The following is a 17,686-nucleotide window of genomic DNA, read 5'->3' as shown; positions in this document are numbered from 1 at the left end:
TTTGGAAAAATATGTATTTTTTTCCAAATCACTAAATTATATTATATTTTATTGAGGTTTAAAAAAGGAATAAAATTTAAATTAATGTTTTTCTACTCTTTTTTTTCATAGTGAGCAAAGGTCATTTATAGAAAAATGAAAAATTCATATCATTCTTCTCAATTTTCACACTTTCTCTAGGTCTTGGACTTAAATGGTGAACTTATATGGACCAAAACTTAATTTTTGGGGCTAACCGGGCCTAAATCACAATTGTCCCATTTTTTTTTCACTCAATAAAAGAATCAGAAAATCATTTTTATTAAACAAAATAGTTTAGAAAATCTTTTTATTAATAAAAAAAAAAAACAACCTATTTTTTTATTATTTTTTTTACTGAATACAAGGAAAAAAAACAATTTTTGGTAAATAAATAAAAGTAAAATATTTTTATAAAATTGAATGAAAATTCACTTTTGACAAGGATTGAGGTATTTTGATATATAATTTTGTAAAGTGCTTTGTTTTTCATTAAAAATCATTCTTTTTCCTAAACAAAAGTTGGATTGAAACATCATTTGCAAATGAATTTGCAAGTTTTTTTTAAAAAATAATTTATCAATATCCTTTTCTTAATAAAATTCAAATTGGAAATAATTTTATAAGTGCAAGTTGTGAATTTTTTTTTTTTTAATAACAATTGGATTGGAAATAGAAGTTGTAATTAATTCCTTTCAACAAAAATTGGATTGAAAATTGTTAGGTTTTTGGCTTAGGAAACTTTTTAGATAGTGACTTACTCTTCATTGAAGATTTAAGGTTGGTATTTGCTCAATCGGGAAGTCACAAGGAAGTCTAAAGGCTAGTTAGTTTTTTTTATAAGGTAGGGTTGAATTAGAAGTTTTAATTGAGTTAAAATGTTTAAATTATTTGGAAAGAATTTTTAATTGGGAAATTAAAAAGAAAAATCACTTCAAATAATAAACATAATTTGGAAAGAAATTTAAATTGAGGATTTAAAATATAAGAATTTTAAATAGAAATTTTTTTCAAATCATTTTAATTTAAAATATAAAATCTTTTTTAATCATTTGAAAAGAATTTTAAATGGAGAAAGAAAAATCTTTCCAAATAATAAAAATGATTTGAAAATGAATTTAAAATTAAGGATTTAAAATTAAAAATTTTAAATAGAAAAAATTCAAATCTTTTTTAATATGAAATATTTCCAAATCTTTTTAAAGCTCTAAGTTTCTAAATTGTTTTAGTAAAATATGATTTATAAATTGATTCTAATTTCACGTGTTTATATATATACACCCTACCTAAATGTGTTTTTTTTTTTAATACATTGGTAGAGACTCAATCTAACTTGCTCTACCATTCCCAATCTCTCAAGAAGGATTCATAGTGTTGAATTTTGGGTTGTTTGAAGACTTGCATCTTTCAGTGAGGTTGAGGTGTATTCATTGGAGTAATTGGAGATTGTTGTTTTGCAGACGTTGATCAAGTTGTAGGGTCTAGAAAGCAAGTCTTTAAAGTAATGTAGTCAGGTAAATTATGTGACTTGATATTATATAGTAGATCTAGATTTGATGTCTTAAACCCTATGGTTTTTTATCTTCACAATTAGTGTGAGGTTTCCAGGTAAATTATATTATAATTTTTAAATACACTCATTCATCCCCCTTTAGGTATTACCATACTGGACAACAATTTTTCAATTGGCATTAGAGTAGGATAAAAATTAAATTTTTATTGATCTTATGAGTCCAATATGGAACAATCAAGATCTAGGGCTCCCTTAAATAACCCACCTTATTTTGATGGGAGTAACTATCCCCACTGGAAAGTCCAAATGAAATATTTTATTAAAATGCAAGGAGAATGGGTATGGAATTTAGTGGAATATGAATGGGGAGCCCCATTGAAGCTTGATATGAATGGGAAATCAACGAGTGAGTTAAAACCCAAAGGATAAACTTGATAATGATGTAAGTTAAGTCAATGCTAAGGCTCTTTTTAGTATATTCAATGGTGTTAGTCCTAATGAGTTCATAAGATAGCTAATTGTACTCATGCCAAGGAAGCATGGTATATTCTCCAAGCCACTCATGAAGACACTTATGCTATGAAAGTGTCAGAGTTTTAAATGCTCACTTTTAAATTTTAAAGTATTAGAATGTAAGAGAATAAGAATTTCTCTACTTTTTATTTAGAATTGAGTGACATTGTGAACTCTTTTTTTAACCTAGGAGAACAAATTCTTAATTCTAAAGTGGTAAGAAAAATCTTAAGATCCCTACTAGAGAGATTTAGACCTAAGATCATTGCTATAGAGGAAAGCAAGGACGTTGACTCGATGAGAGTTAATGAACTCATTAGATCTATTCAGACCTATGAAATGACTCTTCTTGAGTCTTAAAGGCCTAAGGAGACTGCTTTTAGGGTTTCTAAGAATGAGGAAAAAGAAAATAAAAACCTTAAAGATTTAACCATGGACAAACTTGCTCATATGGCTAAACAAATTAAACCGTCCATGATACTTAAAACAAGATCTAATAAAAACCAAGACTCAATAAAAGGAAAACAAATTAATAATTCCTCTAAAGAAAAGGATAAGGGAATCTCCAAAGGTAAGAGGATAGAATGTTTTAATTATGGAGGTTTGGGTCATTTTGCTATTGACTGTCTTAGTCCCAAGGACATTAAAAAATCCATGCATGCCATTTGGAGTGACACATATTTTGATGAAAGTGATTCCATGACTTCTAAAGATGTTAGGTATAATCAAAATGAATTTTTAACTTTTGTTGCATTTATTGATTTAGTGCATGATAGTGATTGTGAATGTGAATACACTAATGAACAAAATGTTGTTTTTTTTTTAACAATCTTGCTGTTGAGTGTGAGAATCTTATAAAAAATATTTAAAAAAATTATGATATTCTTAATGTTCACAAGGCTAAAATAGAATCTCTTAATGAAGAAAGGACTAAATGCCTTGAGAAAATTCAATTTCTTGAGTCTAAACATCATTATCTTCTTGAGAGAAATAGTGTTCTCACTCAAGAGATTGAAATTTTTTAATCCTCTTCTTCAGTTGATGAGATTTTTCTTCCTAGAACTAAAGTGCTTAATGAAATACTTGACAAATGCAACCCATGGTGATAAAAGAGAATTGGGGTATATTAATAAAATTGAAACTCCTACAAGTGGAGACACTATGTTTGTAAAATGTAAAGAAGCCTTGGCCAAAAAACATCTTCTTGTACTCAATCTTATTGCACATATTGTAAGAAGTTTAGACATGCTCAAAATAGGTGTCACATTAGATTTCTTGAGAGGTATGAGTCTCAACTAAATAGGCTTGTGAATTATTTCAATTCTTTAAAAAAAAATATTCTGAACATTGGAAAAGGAAGAAGAACAAGCACTAAGCCTAAGAATAAAAAAAGCATCCTTAACACACGTCTTAGAGTGAAGCGTATTTGGGTAAAAAAAGAAGACCTCCTCTCTCTCTAAAACAAGGGCTTGATTATGTTTGAAGATGTTCCTTTAAATTCTCTTAGGAATCCGAATCTTAGGAAATTTTTAGGAGTCTCACCTCTACTTAGCTCATTGCTCCATAGCCTAGGACTTTTTTTATTATTATTTTATATTTTGTCCTAAAGCTATGTTCTATTTAGAAGTCCTTTCTTCTTTTATCGTTTTTTAATATTTTTGTGAGCTTGGGAGTAGGTTTCTTTTTAAGGGGAGTGTTTATCATAGGGGGAGTTCTAGTATCTTTTGCTTAAAAGTCATTGGGTGTAAGCTTGAGGATTCATGCTTGTTTTACTTTTTTTTTCTTTTTTTTTTTCTTTCTACTCCTTGGCCTAACCCAATTCTTTTCAAGGTAATTTTGGATACCCTTTTTACTTGCCTTACTAGCATGATTTGTAATATCTCAAGTGTTTGGTCTAGATAAATATATTAAATCTATAAGATTTGATGTCGATTTTCCTAAGATATTTGTTAATCTCTTTTAAGGTATAAAATTCAAGATAAATAATCATCTTTGTATAGTAGAAAATCAACATTCGTTGCACTTTGTGTCTGATCTAAAGGGACTTCTTAAGTTTAACTAATAAAATAGATTTTGACTTCGTTAATCAATTGTCATGTCTACATCTTATTATCTACATACCTTGTTTGACTAAGTGCAAACTTTGAATCCTTAGCTAAGAATCAACTCTCATATACTTTCCAAGATTTAATGTTCAAATATGTGTTGCTCTCATTTGCAACATTTGGAAACACCCCTTAAGTGGATACAAAGGCAACCATGATTAAAAATAAAGAAAAATCAAATGATACATGGTGTACAATGCCTCCACTTTCAAAAGATAAAGAAAAAAAATGATATCAAATTAAGCGGAGTTAAGTTATGTTGTATGTAAATCAACAACGTTGTGTTAAACAAAAAATCGACAATCTTAGGACAAATTAACTAGATGTGTTCTTAATTTGACCAAAGGCATGACATGATTTCTTCTAAGAGATCAATTTTGAAATATAGAACTAGACAGTAAGTTGTATTCCCTTGAACATCAATGTTGATATTTCTTTGTTGATCCTCTTATACATTGATAGTTAAGCATTGTGTTTCTAAACTAAAATTGGGATTAACTTTGTTCTTTGGAGTTGAACCTTCATTGTTGTTTGATTGGCTTATACTATTTGGGGATTCTACTTGGCTTATTATTTTTCAATCTAATTTTACGAGTTTTTGCATTATGATTGTGCCCTGGGATGTTTGCTCATTTGTTCCTTAGTTCTTTCTTATTTATACCCTATTCTATTTTGTTTCAAATTTCCTATTTTAAGCTTTCTATTTCAATTTGGAAGTTTTAGTTCTAGTTAAAGCACTCAAATGTTGTCACCAACACTCAAGCGCTCTCTTCTAGCACTCAAGTGCTCTAAGTTGAATCCAGTGCTGCCTCAAGCTCTTTTCCTTCTCCTCCTCCTCCACCTATTGCATCAAAAGCTTAGTTTACCTTTTCTATGATTTTTATTTATTTTGTTTGGTTTGGATTGTGCTTGTTATTCCATATTCTCTCTTATAATTTATATTTCCAATTATGCATACTTTGCTATTTTTGTGACAAAAAAGGGAAGATAATTAATAACTTTAAAAGGGGTGAGACTTTTCATCTTAGGGGGAAGATTTTTAGGATTACATAGTTAGGAGGAGATTTTTCATCTTAGGGGGATTATTTTTTCTTTTTGTTGCCTTATAGTACTATTTTTCTTCCTCAACAATGTTCAATGCATTAAGTGTAGCTCCTCACTATCTTGTTTTGCTTCCTTGATTATATTTTATCTCTGACAATGCTTTACCTTTGGTATAGTTGTTTCTATGAGTGCAAGATACAGGATTGGGAGATATGCACTACAAGTTGATGCATTGCCTTCCATTGAATCATTTTTAGATGAGTGCAAATGAGTGTTATGTAAACTCCATTATGAGAGTTTGGGGGGATTTATGTGGTGATGTTTTCTCATAAAATTGCAAAAGAGAGAGATTGTTAGGACAATGAGTCTACATGTTGACTATTTTATTTCAATTATTTTTTGGCTTAGAAAACTTTTTAGATAGTGACTTACTCTCTATTAAAGATTCAAGGTTGTTGTTTGCTCAACCAAAAAGTTAAAGGTAAGTCTAAAAAGGGTTAGCTAAAGAGAAGTTAGTTTTTCTAATAAAGTAGAGTTAAATTGGAAGATTTAATTGAGTTAAAAGGTTTTAATTATTTGGAAATAATTTTAAATTGAGAAGTTAAAAAGAAAAATCATTCCAAACAATAAAAATAATTTGAAAATGAATTTTATATCAAGGATTTAAAATATAAGAATTTAAATAGAAAATTTTCCGAATCTTTTTAATTTAAAATATGAAACCTTTTTAAATTATTTGAAAATAATTTTAAATTGAGAATTTTAAAAGAAAAATATTTCCAAATAATAAAAATAATTTGGAAAGAAATTTAAAATTAAGGATTTGAAATTAAGAATTTTAAATAGAATTTTTTTTCAAATCTTTTTTAATATGAAATCTTTCCAAATCTTTTCAAAACTTTTAAGTTTCTAAATTGTTTTTAATAAAATATAATTTCTAAATTGATTGCAATTCCACTAGTATATATATAGTGTGTGTTGATTTTTGGAAACACATTGAGAGAGACTCAACCTAATTTGCTCTATCTTTCCCAATCTCTTAAGAAAGATTCCTTATATTATAATATTTAAATACACTTGTTCATGCTACCCTTTCATAAATAATTTTGTAAATATAAGTGGTAAACATCATTTCCTTAATAAAATTGGTTTTGAAATAATTTTTAAAATGAAAGTTGTAAAAAATTATTTTTTAATGGAATCTTTTATTGTAAATAAAGAAATTCATAAAAAAAATTCTAAATAAATTTGTAAAGATCAGTTTTTTTTTAATAAATTTGTCAAAATCTTTTTTTTAAATACTTTGTAGGATAGCCATTTGTTCTTGAATAAAAGTTTAATTGCAATATATATATATATATATATAATAAATCTGCCAAGAAACCTTTTTGTAGATTAAATATGAAAAAGAAAAATCACTTTTAATAAAATTATGTTGAAAATATTTTCCTTGTAAATACTTCTTTTTTATATATATATAATTTTGTAGCCAATCACTTCTCTTAAATAAAATTTGGCATAAAATATTTTCTTGAAAATAAAAATCACAAAAATTCATTCTTTTTCTAGAAAAGGTAAATAAAAATCATTTCTTATAAATAAAATCAAATTGAACATTTTTAGTGAAATTACATGCAATAATTTCCCTCAATAAAAAAATAAGAAAAATCATTTTTAAAGTAAATTTGAACTTGAATGAAAAAAAAAAAAATCAAATCTTTTATAAATAAATTGAAACTTTGTGAATAAATAAATCGAAATCAATAATTTGAATTTTTTTTAATATAAATAAATTATTTGGAAATTCTTTGAAATTGCATTGTGATATTAGAAATAATAAGCATTTCTTCTCATAAATCAATTTGTTTATTTCACATGCATCGACTTTGTGTATTCTAGTGATTCACTTTTACTATTGCATTATTGCATGCATACTTGTGTTATTATTCTTTTGTGGTATATCAACGATTAATTAATTAATTATCATAATTCTCTCCATTCGTTTAATAGAGATAGTAAGTATATGAGTTTAGAAGGGTGTTACGACTTATTATTGTATATTCATGATAGATAGCCTGACTCTCAAATTTGTTTTTGATTTATTTACTTATCATTTTTTCAAATAAGAAGTCACATAATTATTTTGTTTTCCGTCTTAAAAATAAACTAAAATAAGTGGTTGACTCCAACTTTTTTTGCTTTCTTAAATTAGTTTTTCATTAATAAAAAGCAAGTCTATCAAGTAAGATACACATGAAAAATAGGAGTCTATAACAACAATTTTTTTAAGTGGGTATAAATGGCAACTACTTAGCAACCATAAGTGACAATGCTTTATATGAAATTCATTTATCTAGAGCATGAACAAATTGGAAAATGAATAAAATGATTTATTAGTTGCATCATGTTTATGTAATTTAAAATTATTGTTTGCTATCTTCTTAGATAATTATAAAATATATTATTCTCGTGTTAATTTGATAAATTTTCTTAAACATATTTTTTTTTTCTTTTTTTTTTAGTAATTTCTTTTGGGTATTAAAAAAATTGGTGAAATTACATGGTCTTATAAAATAAAAACTATGTTTTCAAAACTGAATTAGACCAATCGATTCAACTATTGACCGATAACCTTTCTGATCCAATTCAATCACAACTTGAAGAATCAATTTGATCAATGTCACCCCCTTTTATTCATTCAAACTGGCTCAACCCACCTCCCTCAAATCAAGTATGTGTAAGTAAAAATAATTAAGATTTTGTATAATTTTCAATCAAAGTAATATGTTTGTCCATATACATATTAATTTTTAATGATATAGGTGCTATTTTTTACCATATTGAGATTATCATTTTATGATTATTTTAAAATGTGTATTTGAAGATATTTTTTCCCAAAATAAAAGCCAAATTTTAAAGGTACTATTTTTTTACCATATGAGGTACCATCTAACTTAAATTATTATTATTTTGTGATTATTTCACATTTTTCTTTAGTGTTGATTGTCCTTTTCATATTTACCTTTATTAGTAGGGTTATTCGACTAAAATGGTCAATGAAAGCCAAAATTTTCAAATTTAACCCCCTATCCTTTCCCCCTTTTTTTTTTTTTATTTATTTATCTCATTTTGACAAAATATCCTCTTATTTTCTTATAAAAATAATATTTTCTTTAAAAACTTACGTATAAATACTTAAAATGATAAAAAAAAAAAAAAAACATTTATTTTAAATAAAAACATAAAAAAAGTTAAATTGTAATTTGAGAATTATTTCATCATTACTAACCAAATATTTCTTATTATTAAATTTTCTCAATTATATTTGTCATTTGTCATCATCATTCTCTACTATGTTTATTTCTAATTATTAAATTTTCTCAATTATATTTGTCATTTGTCATCGTCATTCTCTACTATGTTTAGTCCCTATTCCAATGAAGTTGATACTCAGAAAAGGGAGGGAAAAAAAAGAAAAAAATGAAAATAAAATTAATTTCAATTTAATATTTCTTCTCTCAAACATTATCCCTCTTTCGTATATTTTTTTTAATAAAAAAAAAATATATATATGAAAATATAAAAAATCCTAAAATAATTTTCAAAATAATTCCATTATTTTTATATATTCCTTTTCCCCAATACTCTAATCTAAGATGAGCGCTAGTGTCCTTTTTCCACATCAAACTCAGAATAATACTGCAGCTACCAAACCATTTTGGATTCTTCATGGACATCTTAACTGACAAGAGACAAAGCATAACTCTGGCTTATTTCCAAATAAAGGGTTTTTCCAGGGTACTGAAAACAATAACCTAGAGGGCCATATAAGAGCAAAAACTTACCATATCCATGGACTGTAACAACAAAATTGGCCTAAATACATGGAAGATTGAGAACAAAAACAATGAATAAGATTAAGAAACTGATATCAGAGAGAGAGTATTTACACTAGGGCTTGAGCACAGCTCCTTCAGTAATTTTCCATCCTGAGCTATTACAGGACATCTCATACCTTGTTGTGTAGGTTGTGCTGTATGAGTCATTGTGCTCTGGATGCACAGTGTCAGTTAGGCGGGCTGACTCCTCTAGAGTTGCCTCCACCATGGCACGTCGCCCATCTAGTGAGACGGTGACACTGTCAATTGTCAGGTTTAGCAAAGTGTATTCCCAGAACCAGCCGTGCTGTGCTATGTCAGCTGCACGATCTGTCCAAATCTTCAACATCTGACCATCAAGAACCTGCAGTAGCTCTCAGTGTTAGAACACCACTGCATTGATAAAGTGGTGACCACTCATGCTCACTTGTAGGATTTTCAACCAAAAAAAAAAAAAGGCACAAAAGCACATCAAACAAGCGCCCTCACAAACAAATAGCATACTAATGATTGAGATACTCCCATATAGCCCACAAGATCACAATCTTCAAACACTGTTTATGCCCCTACAAGAAGACTATCTTCACCAATCTCATACATGTGGCCACAAGATGACTATCTTCAAAAAACAAAGGCAAAATAAACCAGCAAGATACCAGTACATAAACTGTGTACAGCCAGTTTGAAATGGGCCCAACACTAGCTTAAATGGGTACCTTGGTCATGCCCAGAAAAGTAAAATTTATGTGACATAGGAGTAAGGTTGGTACTCAGGATTGTCATTAACATTTCATTCTGAGAATGCTGAGGCCACAAGTGCCACAAATTCATCCCAATTTTAATCTTTTTAATAAGCAATCTCCAAAACAATGATTTTGCTTAGATGGTGTTGGTCTCTGGCCTAGATAGAGGAACCTTTTGTCCTTTTCTACTGTTTCTTTTGAATTGTTGTCCATCATACAAGTGTGTTTCTTTAGGTAAATAAACTTCCTGGAAAAGGAACTCATTTCCCAGAAAAGCCAACCAGTTCGAATTGGTGTCTCTATTTATTTCTTTTAGGTAAGTAAATTTTTCTGATGATTCTGAATTATCAACTTATTTGATATGGAGGCGGATGCCAGAAGGAAAAATGAATGCGAATGAAAATGATATCTTATTAACAAAAGGAATTAGATGCCAATAAACTAAGGATTTTCTCACCTCTGGCAATTTTCCAAGGCAATGATCGGGTCCAAGAGCCTGAGATTTAATGCTCTGCCACTTGCGAACTAGACCTTCAGCAAATCTTGCATCCATTCTGGGTACTTCCTCAGAATTTTCAACCAACCCTGCATAGTTACATTTGCATTAAAAGTTGAAAAGAAGTTTCTCACTAAGTGTATGAATAAGATGAAGGTTGTAAACAAGAAAAAAAGAATATTGCTGGATTTCAGATAGATGTTTTTTCATTGGTTTTATCGAAAATGACACAAATGTATAAGACCCTTCCTTATCTTGCAGGGGATGAGAGGAGAGCTCTCAAGCTAGCAAGAAGTCAAGAAGAAGCTTATTGGGTGTTTCTATATGCCTGCATGGGAACTCAGAGCGGCATAGAGTGATGCGTCGCTCAGTTCTTTCAAAGGCAACACCTTGTTAACCAGAATATGATATAAAGATAAAAAAGATATTATTTGATTGGCTTTATAGAAAATGACAAAAGAGTATAAGACCGTTCCTTATACCTTGCAGGAGATGAGAGGAGAGAGCTCTCAAGCTTGCAATAAACGAAGAAATGACCTCTTGGGTGTTTATACATGGCCATATGGGAACTCAGAACATCATTACAAAAAAAAAAAAAATAGAAACTTGAGTCTTTTTGTTATCATCCAGTAAACTGGTAAAAATCGGGGCAGAGCCATAAAAAATTTACAGAGTATTGACATAAATGGAGCCTTGTGAGCCATTCAAAAGATTTTGTAAACAAAAATATCTATTCCAAATGATAAGAGAAAAGAAGGGAAAAAATAATGACATATTTCAAGCAGATAATGATTGCTTAGTTAAATTCTCCAAAAATACCACTAAATAGGTAAATATGCTCGAAGGAGAAAATAAATAACTGATACACTGGTGTCAAAATCATCAGAAAGGAGAAAGATTTATTTGACCAAGCATATAAATACAGAATTGTCAGAGAAAGCCAAAGCCCTGTATTAACTGGACTTTCATGATAGGCAAATACAACTGTATCTCAGGATATGTCGGTTTTACATGCAATACTGACTCTATAGAGAGTATCCATGTAAAACTTCATAAATAAACTAAAACAAATGCATCTTTGCACTTTTCAGGATTGGAGTGCCAATGATTCATATATTATTTAACCAAAAAAAAAGAAAAGAAAAAAGAAAGTGTTTCATTAGATCGTACCCACATTGGTGACATCAGATGCCATTGCTGAACCAACTTCCTTACGTAGAATGGATGAGTTATTCTTAGCTGGTAAATACTTCAAGCCAATCAAAGTCATCAGTCCAACCACCACACCACCACACATGATCTTCACACTTGCATCTTTTATTTTTTCGGTAATTAATTTTTGTTCATATATTTCATCAGAACTATTTTCCTTAGGAATTTCAGCTATGTTGGCAGAATCATCTCTAGCAGGATTTTGCAAAGGCTCCTCACTTTCTACAACAGGAACGGAATTATTTATCCCACTATCTTCACGTCTCAAATTCTCATTTCCGTGATCAACAGGAAACACCTTCTGCAGTGCCTGAATTGCACTAGCCTTAACATTATCAAGGACTGCAGTAGCCTCAGCTCCAATTCTTGCAATGGCTGCAGCTGCAGCTAATGGTGATCCACCAACTCCCTCCAGCCTCTCAAGATATCTCAGGACCGTAGGATCATCATAATAATCTCCAAGCTTGAACTGGACACATTTAGTATCTCTAAATCTGGGGAAAACCACCTCCATCAACCATGTCTCCAGAAGTTTACACAGCCCTGGAAGTAGATCATTATCATGGTCATCCTTGGAGTTCTCCAAAACAAACTCTACAATAGATGGATCTCTGTATGGTGAGCTATGATTGTCTAATCCCAACCATGAGCGACATTCATCAATCTCTCCCACAAGCAATGAACAGAGACCCCTTTCCAAAGCAAAGTCTATCTCGGAGTTCTGTCCAGGAGTATATGCAGAGACAGGGTTCCCCGGGGTCATTATCTTCGTCTGCTGAAGTTGTTGGAACAGGTTGTCAGCATCTTGGATGAGATGAGGCTTTTTACCCACAAAGGCTTGAGCAACAAGTGCAAGTGCCACTCCATAAACCTCGAAACTTTCTGCTGGGATATTACTTGGGGTAGCTGCAAATAGATTAACCTTCCAGGGAAAAAAAGGAAAAGAAATGAATGAGAGGGTTGAGAAATGAAGGATCAAAAGGTCAAGTATGGATTCAATGAAAATAACCTGCTAGGTCACCTGCTCAGCTGCTGTCATACATAAGAAGGCTTCATTCATAAAATCCTCACGGGTGAACCCCCCAGCTACTGCAGCCGCTCCACCACCTCCAACGGCCCATAAAATGTTACGAACACCTTGAAGACCCTCTTCTCTTCTTGTCCTGTATTCATCACTAAGGGGCAAAGCCAGAAGTTCCAAAACACAACGTGGAGTGATCTCTTCCAATGTCTCATCTATCTGTGCTTGTAAATCTGGCGCAAGGCTGCTGGCTCCTTCCTCCTACATAAGAACAGATTTATAAGCTCAAGGTTTCATCAAGTAGGAGCACAGTACAGAACTGAGGTATAGTTGTATACTTGCATTACTGTGCACTAATCTCATGCAAAATAGTTACATTTATGCATATAAGATGTTGATGATGAACCATTACAAACTTCAAAGAAATTTTGAGTTGAGAAGAGACAAATGAGCACGCATTTTTGTTGTATTGTCATCAAAGAAGCTAAACCAGATAGAATAACTATAATCGTACATTCAAGAGACAAATTCTATTACCTTTCTTCTTAAACTTGGACAATAACAATTCTGGAATCTGCTTTCACCAAGTACATTAAGTAGAAGGATAGAGGGGTAGTCATTGGGAAAGCATGTATGTAGGCAGGTTGGGTTTTGCTTTCACATTTGGCTTTTGTGATCTCTTGCTATAGCATATAGCAAACATCTTAAAACAATTGATTGAGGTCTCTAAGAGCATGTTGTTTCATGACTTATCACTAAGATCAACACAAATTGCAATCAATAGTCAACTATAGGAAAGAACATATCATTTGATTTTATTTAAATAAAAAATAAAAAAAATGAAGATTTATAGGATTTAGCAATTTCCAGTCTCTTCTCTGTGCCTTTTCCTGGTGCTTTTAATATATTTTCGTATTTTACCTATCAAAAAAAATCCACTCTCTTCGCTGTATGTGGGTCATCTTGTTGTTCTTTGACTAACATTAATCTAGCATATTTGCTTCTTTTCTTTTAAATGAAAAATTCATTAAAGATTATCCACCTCAAGGTTGGTGATTTTAGCTGCTATCCTCTTAATATCATCCATTTGTTTGGAAAATTGTCACCTTGAGCTCTTAAGATTATAATCATAAACCAACGAGTTTCATGAGAAATCCTACTTCCTAGTGATTAGCATTTTAGACAATACTGAACTTTGTTTGTTGGGCTACTGTATCTTTATGTTACAACTACATAATATGAAATGTTATGACCTGAAAATGCAAATGCAAGCAGAAAGATATATGTGAAAATGTGGAGTGCTATTACCTGCAACAGCTTCAAAGCCCTCTCAAGCACTTCACAACCTTTAATAAAATCAGGAGGAGACAATGCCATTGCATCTCTAGACAAGTCAACATAGGCGAGTGCCATCGCCAACACAACATCTTGCTTGAAAGATTTGGGCAACCTTTCTCTAAGCAAACTTTCTCCAATGTGAAGCACTATCTCATTCTCTCCTGCTTCTTGCAGCACACACAACGCCCCAGGAACCTACAATTTACACCCAATCCCATCGGCAACACTCTCAATCAACCAAACAAACACATCATAAAAGCATCATGCTAAACTGTAAATTAAACCAAAAGTTTAACCTATTAAGCAATAAGCCAACAATATAATAATCCAAAACTTCAATATCATGTTAAACTACCAGTGAATGCAAAGACTTGAGTTATCAAGTGCCGGGTCGATAAATATACATGAAATTGAGTATAAAAGAATGGTATCAAACTACAAATTAACCGAAAAACCTAATAATGTACACTAACTACATCTCTATACTAAATTAAACAACCAATTAATAAAAAAAATATTATAAATCATATATTAACCAAATCTCTATGCAATGTTAAAATCCCAATTAACCCGGAAGCTTAAACTACAAAGAAATGGGCGAACTATGCACAATGTATATGATGTTATATTAATAAAACTTCTATTTCATATCAAACTACCTAGTAACCCAAAATCATAATTTATCAAGTAATGAAGCAACAATTTACATGAACTGAAGGGACCAACCATATACATTGCTATAAAAGATTTTTACCTTATCCCAAGGCACTTGGGTGATAATCGTTTCCACCTCATCTTCGGCCAGACCTTGACTGTACTCTCTCTTCGACCTAGGGTTCGCTAGGGTCTCGCAAGCCGCCTGAAGAATCTGCCTCCGGCTTATCAATGCCTCCTGAGAATACCCGTACTGAGGCGGCTTCGAAACCCTTGCTTCGTACGCTCGTCTGATACCATCACCAAGAAAATGGGCCTCAGCGCCCAAGACCTGGTAGAAATGGAGCGGAATAGACACATCGCGCTCCGGAGGAGCGAGTGGGGGAGGCGGGAGTGATGTCAGCTCGGTGGAACGGTCGGAAGCGGCGGTGGTGGCGGGTGGCGGAGGGAGGAACTGGAAGTCGCTGAGGAGGCGATCGGCCCATTTGCTGGCAGAGAAGGCGGTGGCGGTGCCGGGAGTGTCAGCGGGGGCGCCGCCCTGGGACTTAATTTTGGAGGGTCTTCTTAAGTTTCTTGGCGGTGGGACGAGTCTTGGAGTGTAGAGAGCAAGGCGGAGGTGTGCCATGGATGCCATGCCTGCCTCCCAGCCAAAGCCCCTCTCTCTGAATGCTCTAAGGTTTCACTGCCACAGTTGAATATCCCACCTTTGAAAATTACCTGTGGGTCACCTGGTTTATTGAAAAATATCTAGTACTGACATAAATTTCAGAAATAAAATATTACTATATTAGTGTAGAAGACACCATTTCATTGTGACACGACATCAAGAGGAATTTTCTTTTGCATTCAACAATATTTTTTAGACAAGAGTGTTCCTTTAATACACCCCCGCTCATACTTCAACGAGTATTTGTAAATCTAAAACAATAAACAAACATCATCTTTGAATCCCACCATAACAAACTTCTAAAACCAATATTTGAACATCATTTTGCCTAAGAGAGATTAATAAATGTGCCATATTATGTTAAAGCACACGCTGCAATGATCTTAGTTTATTAAAATTTCTATGATGATTCCATTTAATTATCATAATGTGAATTACTAAAATTGAAAATTCCTAATGGAAATTGAAACAATAAGAGAGATTAATAATCAACATTTGTCGTATGTGGACGATTGAATGCCTAGGAGATTGGTCTCATCATTTTGTCGTGGGGGTATCTTGTGATAGGTTAAGGCAAAGTGAAGAAAAAGGCATTATGGGGATGCTATTGCATGTAAAGTTGTAGAGAAGTTTTGAATGTTGGCAATGTTGGTTGAGAGTGTGTGTGAGAGTGTTTAAAGTGGAAAAGAAAGGAAATGTCAATCCCACATTGGAAATGGATGGGCACCCTTAGTGGGTATTTATATCAATCACCTTTCTTAGCCTATTGAGCTTGTGGAGAGGCAAAAGGAAACCTTATGGGCCCAAGCCCATTCCAATGGAGATTTGATGGATTGGGTTTCAAAACACTTAATGTGCAATGTGTCCACACACGCATGTTATGCAAGGTATCCACCCTTTGCCAACAATGATATGCATTAGTCTCCTCCTGAGTGAAATGCTCACTAGGGGAAGATGGAGCTAATTCCTAAGTTACCCACTTTATCTCCTTTAAAGTGAGTACTATGTCCAAATTCCTTTTCCAATTCACATAGTTTGGTTCGGTTAACTTATTAGTAGTGAGAATGAGATTAATCTAATTATAAGATGACCAATCTTCTCTATTGTACCAAAATACTTAAGTTTAATACTTAGTAGCTCTAGCCAAGAAAAATTAGAGAAAAAGCTACTAAGACTTTTGTAGTTTCCTGGGTATCGCCCTGAGGGACTGGCTTCTGGAATTTGTCAATAGTAGGATAAATGAATCACTTTTATTTATATCCTAAAGTGAAAAGAAATATGAGAATTAACATTTATGAAATAGAACTAGTAAAGGAAACTTAATTAATAACAAAATGAATATTGATTTTAAATTTGATTGATTCAATTTGGGACTTTTCACAATCCAACTTAAGGTATAGAAATGAAAGAAAATAAAGGTCTTTTAAGTAATATGATCTTAGGGTTTTAGGATCCTTGGCCGCTCACAATCAACCCGAGCTCTAAAACTTAAGATTGCATCTAAAACCTAATTTTCTTTTTTTTAAAATAGACTCCTAAACCCATCAAATAAATAAGATGAATTATTAGTTTAAGATTTGACTTTTTAACTCTTCCCATTCTCTATAGCTTTGTTGTGAGGCAGATAACAATAGGGAAGACCAAGATAACTAATGATCAAAAGTTACTAAGAATCACTAGTATCGGGTGATAACTTACCATATCATTCCCTAAACTAACTCACAAGGATATAGTAAAAACAAAATTGATAAATTGTAACTCAACCAATAATTAATCTCATTATTATAAATTGTCCCTATAGGTTTTCTAGCCCTTAGGTTTTCATGCTTCAAGCCCCAAGTTGGCTTTTAGCCTCTCATGGATTGATGTCATAATCACAATCCATAAAAAAGTAAAATTTCATAATTTGAATCAAGAATAACTAAAAACAATATACTTAACAAAGAAGGAAATAAACAAAACAAAGTTCTTGTCTTTTTCTGCCTCCAATGTCAAAACTCTTGGAAAAGATCCAAGATGCATCAACCCTAGAACTAAGAGAGTTTATATAATATCATCAATTACCTAACGTATGACATACTTTCATTGCCACTTATTACAAATAATTGCCTAAAAATGACTAGAAAATAATAAAATTGTTGATTTATAAACCCGTGGGGCCCACTTAGGGCAGATGAAGTGCCCTAGATGTAATTCCTGACATGGAGGAGGCGAAACATCAAAGTGGCAGTGGGTGAATTCAAAATTGGGGTCATTTTGAATTCATAAGTTGAATTTCAAAATAGTCCTTTAATTATACGCAGTTGTCTTCAAATGACCATAATTTCTTCATTTCTGTTCCAATTTACACACCATTTGAAGCGTTGGACTCTTGACTTCCCAAACTTTGAAATAGAAGTGCTCTAAATTTTGCCTCAAATTCAGAATACATGTTGTCATCGGATTTTGAGTTCCAAACTTCCATGCAACTTGATGAATTTGCTT

At 31.8% G+C, this 17,686-nt stretch overlaps 1 protein-coding gene across 1 annotated transcript; it reads right to left on the bottom strand.

Annotated features, from left to right (window-relative positions):
- Positions 1 to 8,936: 8,936 nt before the first annotated feature.
- Positions 8,937 to 15,381, bottom strand: LOC100251728 (protein ACCUMULATION AND REPLICATION OF CHLOROPLASTS 6, chloroplastic). The gene is made up of 6 exons (XM_002262638.4): positions 14,636 to 15,381; positions 13,852 to 14,076; positions 12,544 to 12,804; positions 11,481 to 12,444; positions 10,272 to 10,399; positions 8,937 to 9,435 (listed from the first exon to the last, which is right to left on the bottom strand). The coding sequence occupies exons 1-6, from the start codon at positions 15,167 to 15,169 to the stop codon at positions 9,145 to 9,147; spliced, it is 2,403 nt and encodes an 800-aa protein (XP_002262674.1). The 5' UTR covers positions 15,170 to 15,381; the 3' UTR covers positions 8,937 to 9,144.
- Positions 15,382 to 17,686: the final 2,305 nt, after the last annotated feature.

The sequence above is a fragment of the Vitis vinifera genome, chromosome 2 (genome assembly GCF_030704535.1).
Source record: "Vitis vinifera cultivar Pinot Noir 40024 chromosome 2, ASM3070453v1".
Classification (NCBI taxonomy): domain Eukaryota; kingdom Viridiplantae; phylum Streptophyta; class Magnoliopsida; order Vitales; family Vitaceae; genus Vitis; species Vitis vinifera.
The sequence above is the reverse complement of the archived record's forward strand: the minus strand, read 5'-3'. Positions and strand labels throughout refer to the sequence as shown.

What these genes read in the sequence shown, in the direction of transcription:
- LOC100251728 (XM_002262638.4), bottom strand. Translation starts at nt 15,169, where the DNA reads ATGGCATCCATGGCACACCTCCGCCTTGCTCTCTACACTCCAAGACTC. An exon ending in CCCAAGTGCCTTGGGATAAG is followed by an intron (nt 14,077 to 14,635) that starts GTAAAAATCTTT and finishes TGTAAATTGTAG; the next exon opens with GTTCCTGGGGCGTTGTGTGT. An exon ending in GCCTTGGAAAATTGCCAGAG is followed by an intron (nt 9,436 to 10,271) that starts GTGAGAAAATCC and finishes GAGCTACTGCAG; the next exon opens with GTTCTTGATGGTCAGATGTT.